Consider the following 14,212-nt stretch of genomic DNA (forward strand, 5'->3'; position numbering starts at 1 on the left):
AGAGGTCAGCAATCCAGGGTGTTGTGACAAGGTACAGAACGACAGGCAGGCTCAGGGTCAGGGCAGGCAGAGGTCAGTAATCCAGGGTGTTGTGACAAGGTACAGAACGGCAGGCAGGCTCAGGGTCAGGGCAGGCAGAGGTCAGTAATCCAGGGTGTTGTGACAAGGTACAGGACGGCAGGCAGGCTCAGGGTCAGGGCAGGCAGAGGTCAGTAATCCAGGGTGTTGTGACAAGGTACAGAACGGCAGGCAGGCTCAGGGTCAGGGCAGGCAGAGGTCAGTAATCCAGGGTGTTGTGACAAGGTACAGAACGGCAGGCAGGCTCAGGGTCAGGGCAGGCAGAGGTCAGTAATCCAGGGTGTTGTGACAAGGTACAGAACGGCAGGCAGGCTCAGGGTCAGGGCAGGCAGAGGTCAGTAATCCAGGGTGTTGTGACAAGGTACAGAACGGTAGGCAGGCTCAGGGTCAGGGCAGGCAGAGGTCAGCAATCCAGGGTGTTGTGACAAGGTACAGAACGGCAGGCAGGCTCAGGGTCAGGGCAGGCAGAGGTCTGTAATCCAGGGTGTTGTGACAAGGTACAGAACAGCAGGCTCAGGGTCAGGGCAGGCAGAGGTCAGTAATCCAGGGTGTTGTGACAAGGTACAGAACGGCAGGCAGGCTCAGGGTCAGGGTAGGCAGAGGTCAGTAATCCAGGGTGTTGTGACAAGGTACAGAACGGCAGGCTCAGGGTCAGGGTCAGGGCAGGCAGAATGTCAAAAAACGGGAAATCTAGAAAACAGGAACTAGTGACAGAAAGGCGCACGGGACAAAACGTTGGTAGGCTTGATGAAACAAAACGAACTGGCAACAAACAAACAGAACACAGGTATAAATACACAGGGGATAATGAGGAAGATGGGCGACACCTGGAAGGGGGTGGAGACAAGCACAAAGACAGGTGAAAGATCAGGGTGTGACAATGAGGCTATAACGTAACAAAATCAGGAAAAAGTGAAGGGGTCTGAATACTGTCCGAAGGCACTGTATATGTTCAATTCTATTCGTATTTGTGGATAAAATTTCCTTCTACGTGATGCATTTCATGAAGGTTTTCGAAGGCATTGGGTAGAAGTAACTGAAACCACAGAAAATATATAATTTTACGTATATCTTAAATTACTGGCTTTTCATGAATTTGATAATATAATCTTGAATGCCATTCAAAAAAACAGTGTGGGACACTATCCAGGAAGTAGGCGGGACTTTCATACAATATTATAATATAGGTATTACTTCCACTGTATGTGGTAAATGACCATGCCACGACTGAGTGTGTCCCCATATTCCACTCTGACCTCCTGTTCCCTGTACTGTCCCCAGTGACTTCCTCTATGGGAGTGTCTTGACAGGTGGCTCACTACAGCATAGCACAGATCACACACACACACACACACAAAAAGCTGAACAGTCTCCTCCTCATCCCCCTCTTTTCCTCTGCTACTCGTCTATCTGATGACATTTTCATGCAGTGTTACAGTACCCACGGAGTCCAGAGAGAACAAGAACATGCACATGGACTCACAATCAGATCTCCCTCTCTCCTTCTCTGACCTATTCTCTCCCTCACTCCCTTTCTAACACTCTCTTCCTCTCTCCATCCATGTCTCACGCTGTCCTCTCCTTTATCCTCTCAGGGGTCACCTCACCTGACCCCCCCCTGTCTCTGTGTGTCCCTGGAGCTCAGGACTCAGGTGGGGGCACAGCGGCACTCTGCCGCCTCAGCAGCACACCACACAGCAGCACGGCAGAGGCTCGTCACATATCATGGCACCAGCAAAATCGCCACACTGACTGGGATATACAGAGAGCTGCCACCAGCAAAACCTCCTCACAGATAAAAAGCTAACCCAGCCACAGAGGTTACAATGGGCTTCCAAGGGCAAAGCTATAATGATATGTTAGTACCTTACAAATCTTTTTAAGTGCATTGCCGCTACAACTCATAACAGCCACTTCTAATTTACATAAGATATTAGATAACAGAATGACATGGTTTGTGCTACATAAGTAAAATGACTTTTTCGAAATGTGCAGCTTTAGTACCATACGCAATTCCATTCCTTAACAGCTCAAACTGCTCTGTGAATGATTGGAAATACAGGTTTCTGAAGGTTGACAGGTTTACAAAGTCAATCAATCAATCAATCAGTAATAATGCCTATTATTATTTGACCCTGCTGGTCATTTATGAACATTTGAACATCTTGGCCATGTTCTGTTATAATCTCCACCCGGCACAGCCAGAAGAGGACTGGCCATCTCTCATAGCCTGGTTCCTCTCTAGGTTTCTTCCTAGGTTCCGGCCTTTCTAGGGAGTTTTTCCTAGCCACCGTGCTTCTACACCTGCATTGCTTGCTGTTTGTGGGTTTTAGGCTGGGTTTCTGTACAGCACTCTGAGACATCAGCTGATGTAAGAAGGGCTATATAAATACGTGTGATTTGATTCAAACGCTTATTATGAAGCCCTTTTTTTTCTAACATCAGCAGTTCTCACAACATGCTATACCAACACCCAGCCTAAAACCCCAAAGAGCAAGCAATGCAGGTGCAGAAGCACACAAAGTCTAAGGATACCTGTGGGGAAATAGATGGTAACATGTCACGTGGTGTGCCCCAGGTGTTTCAGTCAGAATGCACAATAACTATGGTGGTTTTAAGTGTCAGTCCCAGCTTCCAGGAAAATATAAGCTTGAAAAGGAGAATGAACACAGAATTGGACTACAATGATATGCTCCCACCAGGGAGTGAGTCGCAATAACAGCTTCTGAGTCAGTGCCTGAGACAAACAGGCAAAGAGATCGCATGACAGACAGAGGGATGGGCTCTGGTAAACAGGCAGCAGCAGGAAGCAGACAGCAGGTAGGGAGGCTGCTCCTTCTTGCTCCGCTCTCTCCGCCACCGGCTCCACTATATTGGCTAGCAGTAGGCCAGAAGCAGGCAGTAGGCAGCAAACTCCGTCTCTCTCTCCCTTTACTCCCTCCACTCTCTCTCTCTCTCTCTCTCTCTCTCTCTCTCTCTCTCTCCCTCTCCACTCGGTCACTCTCTCCCTCCACTTCACTCTCTCTCCTCTCCCTCCACTTCACTCTCTCAACTCCCCTCTCTCGGTCTCTCTCTCCCTCCACTTCACTCTCTCTCCTCTGTCTCTCCCCCTCCACTCTCTCTCCTCTTGGTCTCTCCCTCCCTCCACTCCCCTCTCTCATTCTCTCCCTCCACTCCACTCTCTCTGTCTCTCCCCCTCCACTCTCTCTCTACTTGGTCTCTCTCCCCCCCTCCACTCTCTCTCCTCTTGGTCTCTCTCCCCCTCCACTCCCCTCTCCCGGTCTCTCTCTCTCTCTCTCTACAGGCTCTGTCCCTGCTCTGTTTATTGCAGGGGTAATCAGTCTGGTAATACGAGACTACTGTTTATTCACTGTCAACAGTGTTTAGGTTTGACTTTCATCAGGGGAGAGCGGAGTGTTGAACAGAGAGGGAGATAGGGACATGGAGGTGAGAAATAGTACTACATGGATATGCTGTTGTAAACGCAACACAAAATGTTCACATTTCAGTGGAATTGCTGTATACAGTATGAAATGTCATAGGCTACTGTGAACGCAACATGTTCCACTTTAAGTTGCCAGGAGTCCTTTCCTCTCAATGCTTCTCAAGGCAATTATTCTGGACCAGCTCTGATAATAACAGTGTAATAATCTGTGAGCGTGTGATAAACGAGGGACTGTAACTGTGAATAGAGACTGTGCTCCACAGTGTGTAACCAGGCATCATGCTGCTCTAATGACCACCCCTCCGCAGGCAGCTAGCTCTACACCAGTCAGCCAGGCAGATAGCTCCTCCACCCAGGCTCAGAGTCAGGTAGTCAGGCAGGCTGCACCACTCAGCTGTCTTGTCAGCTATTACAGTCCCCTTAGGGAGCTACTCAGGGAGGGGGGGATACCATTATATCAATACAAATAATGATCTATTCAAACCTTGATAAACGCTGAGCAAAAAAAGACTGTATAAAACAAATACCAAGTTATTGTATGCTCCCAAAAATGTGAAAATATTATTTTATACCAATACAATTGCTAAGAGAAAGAGATTGTTTAATAACAAGTTGTTTTTTTAAATATCAGAAGATTCATGTCAAAATTGCCACACCTAAAGATTCTTGTAAATAAAATACAATAAAATCTGCATTAACATTCAACTTTAAGTTAATCTCATTTTAAGGAACCGTATTGCAGCCTTCCATGGCTTCCTGTTTCACTAGGGTATAAAAACGAGGTAACACCCATTTAAAATCTGTTTGTCATCCATCACCATTGGGAAAGGCAAAGAACTCACAAATTAAAAGAGACAAATGGTTGTTGACCTTCATAAATCAGGCATCAGGCAAAACCAAATATATCATTTACCACTATTAGGACAACCATTAAGAAGTTTAAAACCACTGGAACAGTGGTAAACTTGCTTTGTACAGGACCCAAGAGTATCTTGTCCCCACGCACAGTAGGGAAGATGGTTCGGGAGGCAAGAAATGTCCAAGAGCCACAGAACTTAGTTGCATCTTAGGGTAACCAAGTTGCCAAATCTACAATTTGACACCACATCCATGCCAATAGGCTATTTGGAATGGTTGCCATGAAAAAGCCTTTATTGAGAGCAACCAACAACCAACCAGGTGCTATGGTCAGATGAGAATAAAATAGAGCTCTTTGGCCACGTACATCAGTGATGGGTTTGGCCTCGAAAGAAGAACGCATATGCAGAAAATAACCTCACACCTACTGTAAAATATGGTGGTGGATCTTTGATGTTATGGGGCTGTTGTGCTTCCACTGTTCCTGGGGCCCTTAAAGTCAACGGCATCATGAATTCTACCAAGTACAAGGACTTTTTAGCCCCCCCCCCCAAAAAAAAACTGTCTGCCTCTGTCAGGAGGCTGCAACTTGGCCACAAGTGGATCTTCCAGCAAGACAATGACCCCAAGCACACATCAGAATCCACAAAGAAATGGTTAACTGACCACAAAGATGTTGCAATGGTCATCTCAGTCTCTGTGGTTTGAAGTCCATAAGTGCAGACCGAAGAATATCAAGAATAAGGAAAGAGTCTGTATGGAAGAATGGCCTAAGATCCCTCCCAATGTGCTCTCCAATCTCATTAAACCTTATAGAAAAAGGCTAAGTGCCATTATCCTCACAAAGGAAGGGTGCACAAAGTATTGACAATTGGGGTGCCAATAATTTTGACACCAAGATCTTTTGGATATTCTTAATTTGAAAATATTTTTCTCAGAGCAAATGTATTACTATAAAATGATATTGTTTTTGAGCATACAATATAGCTCAGTATTTGTATTATATTTTTTTATGCAGTCTTTCTGCGCATCTTTATCAAGGGGGGCAAACACTTTTGGAGGTGAATGTGTCTGTATACAGCCTTGTGTATTTGTGTGGGTTTTTTTGTGTGTGCAAGATGGTGATGAAGGGTACGTCCTGTTCTACGAGGAGCAGATTTTTAGAACTGTTGTCTGCTATTGACACACGGATCCGTACCATCCAGGAGAGGGGTGGGCAGAGAGAGGGTGACATACACACACCGGCCGCGTGAGTCTCACCTGTTCCAGAGAGGCTCTAAATAATTAAACAGCTTAACTGATAGCAGGAGGTGAGCCGGTAGTTTGATGCCTCAACCTCCCCCCTTCAGTCAAACCTCCACCCATGCCTCACCCCTGACGCTCCAATTCCGCTGTCATATTTTTCTATTTAACCTTATTTATCCAGGTTAGTCTCACTGAGATGAAATCTACTTTCCAAGAGAGACCTGGTTAATGGACACGGAAAACCCGCTATACCCTCCACACCCATTAACATCCATCTCCTCTCTCAACCTGTTTCCTCCCTACCTCCACACCACTCGCCACCTCCCTCCCGTTGACCTGAGGAGTGTCGGCATAGTTATTCGTCTGACACCATCCGCCCTGGACAAGGATGCCGTTCAAATGAAGCTAGTCGGGCTCACACAACGATCCACACTAAATACTCTGTGATGTCAAAGTGGAAGACAAATGCTAACATTTGTTTCAATTAAAATGTAAAATAAAACAATAATATTGATGTTAGAATCACCTTTGGCAGTGATTAGCGTGGTCTTTCTGCTTAAGTCTCGAAGAGCATTGCAACCCTGGATTTTACAATATTTGCCCATCTTTCTTTAAAAGATTCTTAAGTTGGTTGTTGATCATTGCTAGACAGCCATTTTCACATCTTGTCATAGATTTTCAAGACGATTTAAGTCAAAACTGTAACTAGGCCACTCAGTAACATTTAATGTCATCTTGGTAAGTAACTTCAGTGTATAATTGGCCTTGCATTTTAGGTTATTGTCCCAGTGTCTGTTGGAAAGCAGACTGGGCCAAGTTTTCATCTATGACTTTGCCTGTGCTTATCCTAAAAAAAACTCCCTAGTCCTTGCCGATGACAAGCATACCCATTACATGATGCAGCCACCACCATGCTTGAAAATATGAAGAGTGGTACTCAGTGATGTGTTGGATTTGCCCCAACCATTATGTGTTGTATTCAGGACAAAAGGTTAATTTCTTTACCACATTTTTTTTGCAGTTGTACTTTCGTGCCTTATTGCAAACAAGATGCATGTTTTGGAATATTTTTATTCTGTACAAGCTTCCTTCTTTTCACTCTATCATTTAGACTAGTATTGTGGAGTAACTACAATGTTGTTGATCCATCCTCAGTTTCTCCTTTCACAGCCATTTAACTCGGTAACTGGTTTAAAAATCACCATTTGCCTCATGGTGAAATCTCTGAGCAGTTTCCTTTCTCTCCGTCAACTGACTTATGAAGAATGCCTGTATCTTTGTAGTGGCTTGGTGTATTGATACACCATCCAAAGTGTAATTAATAACTTCACCATGGTCAAAGGGATATTCAATATTTGTAAGGCAATGGAAGACCTCCCTGGTTTTTGTCGTTGAATCTGAGCTTGGAATTCACTGTTCGACTGAGGGATCTTACAATTAATTGTATGTGCGGGGTACAGAGATGGGGAAGTCATTCAAGTCAACAAAATCATGTTAAACAATATTATTGCACAGAGTTAGTCCATGCAACTTATTACGACTTGTTAAAAACATTTTTACTCCTGAACATATTTAGGCTTGTCATAACGAAGGGGTTAAATACTTATCCTCTTTAAGTCATTTCAGCTTTTAATTTTGTATTAATTAGTAAAAATGTCTAAAAACATAATTCCACTTTGACATCATGGGGAATTGTGTGTAGATCTGTGACACAAAATCTAAATGTAATCCATTTTAAATTCAGGATGTAACACAACAAAATGTGATGATAAAGTCAAGGGGTGTGAATACATTCTGAAGGCACTGTGCACACAAAGTCACACACACCAGGTCTGCAAATACTATGGGAGACAGGAGAAGTGAGCAGACTGGTTTTCCTCCCTCATTTCCTCACTACCTTCTATTTCTCATCAAATAGTGCTCAAGGACCCCTGATCTGTTGGCTTCTGAGTTGAGTTGACACTACACTTAAAAATGCTGGGTTAAAAACAACCCAATTTGGGTTATTTGGTAACCCAGCGGTGGGTAAATATTGGACAGAACACACGCTTGGTTATTTTACCCAGCCAGCTGGGTCGCGTGAATAACCCAACACATTGGGTGTTAGGATTACCCAAGCATGGGTTAATTTAACCATCAGTTAAATCTGTTTTACTCTCATGCTGGGTTGACCTAGCAGCTGGGTCTTAATGTAATACTTGGGTTATTTTCAGGAGGCGTGGCTTATTAGGGGCAGGCCTTTCAGCTAGATCTTATTGGCCACCGGTGAGAGTAAATGCCATTCCTGTTCATCATGTTAAATGTACCTACTGCAGATTGACATTTTCTTTATTTTCTTTTTGCATTTGACACATTGTTCTATAATATTAACATTATTTATTACATATTATAATATGGTATACCACCTTATTGTATCCCAACAATGGGAATTAAATAGGATTTTAGGGTACTCATGCACTTCTGTAAGCCTCAACGAAACTACAACAATGTAAATGTTCCACTTTAACATGTGATAACTATACAACAGAACGGAAGAACAGGAATGACATTTACTCTCATGGGTGGGTAAAAATAACTATCTGAAAGCCACACCCCTACTACACTATGGCTCCGGTCTTCTGATCTGACACGCTGGGTCATATCTCAATAACCCAGCACCAATAACCCAGCATCAATAACCCAGCAGTTTTTAAAGAAAACAACTAAGCTAAGTGACCCAAAGGATGCAACCCAGCATTTTTGAGAGAGTAATAATGTGGAAACCACATCTTTCTCTCTCTTCACCTCACCTGCTTGGCTCTCTATGTGTGTCTCTGGCTTTATCGTGTTTCTCATACTGTTTCATTGGCTCCTCCAGCAGCTCTGGGCTCTGTATGTGTTGGTTCTTCCTGGTTGTCTCCATGCTCTGGCACCCTGCCTGCCTCTGGCTGGGAAATGTTAGCTAGCTGCTACAGTCTGGAGGAAGTCACAATCAGCCTCTAGTTTATTACGTATACACCAAGACCATACAGTATGACTGAATGGAACCGTTTTATAGCCTACCCACCATAATACAAGCAGTTACAGAAATGGCATATTACATTGGGAATTCTCAAGTTCATACACAAATTCCAATTCTGATTTGATCAATATATCTAGGCCTATAGGTTTGTGCAGAATTGAAGTGTATTGTTAGAACAGGGCTATTAGTAGGCTATAGCCTAAACATTACGGACTGTGCAGAGAATGAATACCAACACATTTTCCCACCTGCTGAATTCAAATAAGCCTATTGTCCTACTATAAAAACACTTCATGTTAAATGTTTATAATATCTTAAAATATAAGCGTTCAATAATTTTCAAACCAATGTTTGATGTGCAAATACAAATGTCCGTACGACGTTCAACGGACATTTGTATTTGCACATCAAACATTTCTCTACCTAGAGAATGCCATATTGTAGCGATTTGATTGTCATTTCGCAACATCAAAAACGACTCACGCATATCGCAAATAAATAGGCTCACATCAAGTCTATGTCAGCGCAGTTAGACTGGATAAAAAAAATGCAAACCATTTCATCCTGTCTTCACTTCTGTGTTAAATTGCAGCCTAAACTACGACAGGAGTTATCGCTAGTGGCAAATACGTGGGTGCATCGGTCACATTGTAGAAATGATGAACAAACTTGAGGCAAAGGTGGTCTGTTTGATATAATTCCTCGCTGCATGTTAACTACAAAAAATAATAACTCGCATGGAGCGCGGCCGTCTTTAAATGCCTTTCAGAATTGACATGGTATATCCTTTCTTGGAATTAGCCTGCTAAAAAAAAATGCTGCCGTTTACATACGAATATTCTCATTCCTGATCGCATAGCCTAGACTCGCAGTAAAATTAACGGTTCTCTTAAACCGCTAAAGTTTATTATGTTCGTTTTTCTACAAATAAACTACAACTAAGTATAGCAAAGTATTGCGTAAGAGCACGCCCAAAATTATTATTATTATTATTATTAACGTTGAGAGAAACGCAAAACAGTAGCCTAGCCTACAACAAGCCAACTTCACTCCATCTGTCAAAATAGAGAATAGCGCACCTGGTTGGTCGTATCTTGTGGCAGGTTTTTAATGAGGATTTTCCTCCTGTTGCTCAACTCGTGGCGAGTTTTCTCCAGCCTCTTCTCAATCTCATCCGGTTCCAAATCGGGTAAGTCTCGGAGACTGGTCCCCTCGGAAACTGCGTCCTCATCCTGGCGGGTCTCCGGGCTGTCAGATTCCAGGAAAGGTGCGTTTGCATGGTTTAAAGAGTGAACGATCGGCGGCTGGATGGAGGAAGCTGCCGCCATCTTGAGTAGCTGTGAAAGAAAGTGAGTGGAGGCAGCGGTAGGTGAGCTATGAAAACCGTGGGGAATATTTTATCGCCATCCTGTGGTGGACTATACCCTATGGCTAATTAACTACACGCTACCTGTCAATAAGCACATCATAGAGAGGCTATAGCAATACAGAGAAGGGGAAACGAATTTACAGGTTGCGTAATTCGATTTATGATCAAGCATAATGCATGCATATACTCTATTTCAAATAAATATTGCTCAAATATATACTGAACAAAAATATACAGTCAACATTTCAATGATTTTACAGAGTTACAGTTCATATATGGAAATCAGTCAATTTAAATAAATGAATTAAGGCCCTAATCTATGGATTTCATATTACTGGGTTGGCTTGGGAGGGCATAGGCCCACTCACTTGGGACGGGTTGGACCTACTGCCAAATTATCTAAAACGACTTTGGAGACGGCCTATGCTAGAGAAATGAACATTCAATTCTCTGACAACAGCTCTGGTGGATATTCCTGCAGTGAGCATGCCAATTGCCCTCTCCCTCAAAACTTGAGATATTTGTGGCATTGTGTTCATTACATGGTGCATCTGTGTAATGATCATGCTGTTTAATCAGCTTCTTGATACCTGTGAGGTGGATGGGTTATCTTGGCAAAGTAGAAATGCTCACTAACAGGGATGTGAACAAATTTTTGCACACAATTAGAAAGAAATATGCTTTTTGTGCATATGGAAAAATTTGGGGATCTTTTATTTCAGCTCATGGAACATGGGACCAAACACTTCACATGTTGCATTTATATTTTTGCCCAGTATACATTGCAATGTAGGATAAAAGCCCCAGGCAATACTTTATTTAGCCTATAAATAAGAAATAAATAAGCCTAAAATTAAACCAGGATGAGGAAAATGGAATACCATGTCCCCCTGCTGTACAGATTATAAACATGAATGGCCAGGACCTTTCCCTCAGTCAGCCAAAGTCAGTCAATCCTTTTCCTGTGGGTGGAGACTGTGACTGAGTCAGACTGAGCAGTAAATGGCAGCTTTCCTTCAGGACCCTCACAATGTCCATGTATATGTGTGTGTCAGTGTGCGCCTCAGATCAGAATTTACACATTGCAACCCACTTAGGAAATATTCACAGCACAATTATGTTTATAAAAAGGGATGAAAAAAAAAACAATCATCCAAAATAGATATGATGCTCCTTTTTCCTCGTGTGATTTTTGGCAGCTAAATATGTAGGGCTATACGCACTGTCACAATTAAGGGATGGAAAAATCCTGCACGCAACTGGTAAATTAAATGACAGGCTTTAGACTGAAGCGGAACTATACCTCATTTATGCAAAAATACAGTAAATCAAACTAACCCACCTAATGTCTGACAGGAGGGTGAGTGGAATAAAAGGCCTATTCCAGGGATACAGGCTATTTACCTGTACATAGCCCATCTACAATTTAGCCCAAACAACTACCTCTCCCCCTATTGCATTTATTTATTTTGCTCCTTTGCACCCCATTAATTCCCTCTACTTTGAACATTCTTCCACTGCAAATCTACCATTCCAGTGTTTTACTTGCTATACTGTATTTACTTTGCCACCATAGCCTTTTTTTTTGCCTTTACCTCCCTTATCTCACCTCATTTGCTCACATTGTATATCGACTTGTGTTTCTACTGTATTATTGACTGTCTGTTTGTTTTACACCATGTGTAACTCGGTTGTTGTATGTGTCAAACTGCTTTGCTTTATCTTGGCCAGGTCGCAATTGTAAATGAGAACTTGTTCTCAACTCGCCTACCTGGTTAAATAAAGGTGAAATAAATAAATAAGAGGGCTTAAATGAGAGCATTCTCTAAACTGTACTGTGTGTGTGCCTACCTGCAGAATGACATGAAACTGACAAATTGGAAGACGTGAATCGTTGAGAACAGTGTTTTCTCTGAAATGATGGTTGGTGATGCTTGTCAGTAACATAATGGACAGACATGATTCATTCAAAGCAGTGATAAACAACAAACTCCCCTCAAGAAAATAATTAATTCATCTATTTTTCTTTCTCTCTCTCATTTAGACATGCACACACACACAGTATCTCCCCTCATCAAAGTCTGTCCCTGTGTTCACCAATGCGAATCAGAGATTCTATGCACATGTAAAAGGCAACACAGGAAACCCAACTACATAGGTACAATGATACAAATGGGGATGGGGGTGCTGGGTTGAACTGCTATGAGAATGATTCACAGCTCCACCGAGTGGGAGTATGAGAAGACATGAGGAAATGTCAGTGCTTGTTGGGACCTGTGAGTGGGTGTCAGCGAGTGACTGAGCGGGCAAAACAGGTACCTGGGAGGCATGTATAAGTGATGTAGGCGGACAGAACCTTGAACCCTGAAGGGCTGTGAGCGAGGAGCTGTGTGTGTGTGTGCCGAGTGTGTGGGAGTGGAAGAGGAACGGTTATCTCAATTTTCGATCCAGAAGAAGAAAAATACTTATTTGTAGACCTATCCATTTCATCCATTTACATGCGCTTCGGACATTTCTTGCTTTTCATCCACGACACTGGATGGTTGTCTTCATCATACATTTGCACATATCTGGGCTTGAAGAACAGAAAATCACGGATTTCAACAAGATCACGGAATGGATTATGCATGAGCAGGACCACAGTCCGCTCTCATCTACTCAACGCCCTTCAACACAACTTACCCTATGTCCCCTGACGTTACAATTAGTAATGGTATCAGCCTCAACCGGTGGTCCTAAACCACATAGATGAATAGAAGGAGCAGGAAGCAAATAAGTATAGGCCGACTTCAGAATATTGTGGCCGGTTTGATCATGTGTATAATATGCTTACTCCCAAGTTGGATGGGAACGCCTTGGGTGCACCCAGAATGGAATAATGGCCCGAGGAAAGTAGGAGAACAGTGAGAGTGCTCTAATTCCCGAGCAGATCCCTGGCAGAGAGGGGGAGAAAGATTGAGACAGAGTGGAGCTCCTCTCTTCTCCCTGATGGCCCTGGCCCAGCCTTTAGCACTGCAGAACTATAGCTGGTCCACTCCCCTGTCCTGCTACCCACGGTCATTAAGGAAAAAAAAAACTTCAGCATGTCCTTCTCTGCATCTGAAGGAGAAACTGTGTTTAGAAATATGGAGAGACCTGGTTAAATAGAGGACAGACTGGATGGCACTTGAGTATTCACCCATTATTCATACCTGATGAATTATGCATGTCCTCCTCAACCGCTCTACATTCATATACATTATACTTTGATCATAATTATTTTTTTTTAAACCTTCCAAACAGTGATGCCAAAACATCACTTTGGACGTGCATTCACCCCCTCCAAACGAGACGGACTATAACGAAACGTGTTCTTTATTCTACATGCATCAAAACATGTCTTCAAGCTGCAAGGCTGTTCGTTACAGAACTCTATATGGCAATTCAGATAAATAAACGATGCTCTCAGGCAACAATGCATCGCTCTTCCCCAAACCTCCCCCCACCATGGCCAACTGCTAGCTAAAACACGCCGTCCGGGATTGAAAAGTCATTTTGTCTCGTACCTTTCAGTTGACCTAAATGACCTTCCCGACCCAATCTAGTTGGGCCAGTAGCCGAAAGGTTGCTAGGTCGAATCCCCGAGCCGACGAGGTTAAAAAATCTGCCGCTCTGCCCCTGAACAAGGCAGTCGACCCACTGTTCCTAGGCCGTCGTTGTAAAGAAGAATTTGTTCTTTAACTGACCTGCCTAGTCAAATAAAAGGTTAAAGAAAATAAAAAAATATCCAACAACAATAAATATGGGTTGGAGACACACAGCAATTTGGACCGGACACTGAGGATGAGGCTGGATGGCGGAGTAGGTCGTCTCCATCAGTTAACTCCTACTGTATCTGTACTGGGCAGACACGACGTGGTGCCCCACTGACGAACCTAAGAGCATGACGATCCAGTAGTAAAATGTGTCACTTTTAGGCCTGCCATGTTGTACTGGTGATTGTGTCTGCCATGGGTGGTGTTTAAGGGGTCATGTTATTGCCAAACTAAGAGGAACACTGTCTAAACTAAAAATGACTAATGTTGAATTGAATATTGAATGGAGTAGTACATTATGGTACACAGTGAATTAAATACTGAGGCAGTACACGGTACACAGTGAATTAAATACTGAGGCAGTACACGGTACACAGTGAATTAAATACTGAGGCAGTACACGGTACACAGTGAATTAAATA

At 43.1% G+C, this 14,212-nt stretch overlaps 1 protein-coding gene across 4 annotated transcripts in view; it reads right to left on the reverse strand.

Annotated features, from left to right (window-relative positions):
- Positions 1–10,043, reverse strand: part of LOC110521000 (ribonucleoprotein PTB-binding 2) — a 130,472-nt gene extending 120,429 nt beyond the window's left edge. For 2 of the 4 annotated variants that reach the window (XM_036968785.2, XM_036968784.2), the window contains exon 1: positions 9,707–10,043. In XM_036968785.2, coding sequence (XP_036824680.2) covers positions 9,707–9,955 — 249 coding nt within the window. In that variant the 5' untranslated portion in view covers positions 9,956–10,043. Of the gene's footprint in view, positions 1–8,415; positions 8,582–9,706 lie in introns of those variants that run through there. The other 2 variants (XM_090232007.1, XM_090232005.1) reach the window with 1 other exon arrangement.
- Positions 10,044–14,212: the final 4,169 nt, after the last annotated feature.

This window comes from Oncorhynchus mykiss, chromosome 4 (genome assembly GCF_057628025.1).
Source record: "Oncorhynchus mykiss isolate SJ-2025 chromosome 4, ASM5762802v1, whole genome shotgun sequence".
In the NCBI taxonomy this organism is placed as follows: Eukaryota; Metazoa; Chordata; class Actinopteri; order Salmoniformes; family Salmonidae; genus Oncorhynchus; species Oncorhynchus mykiss.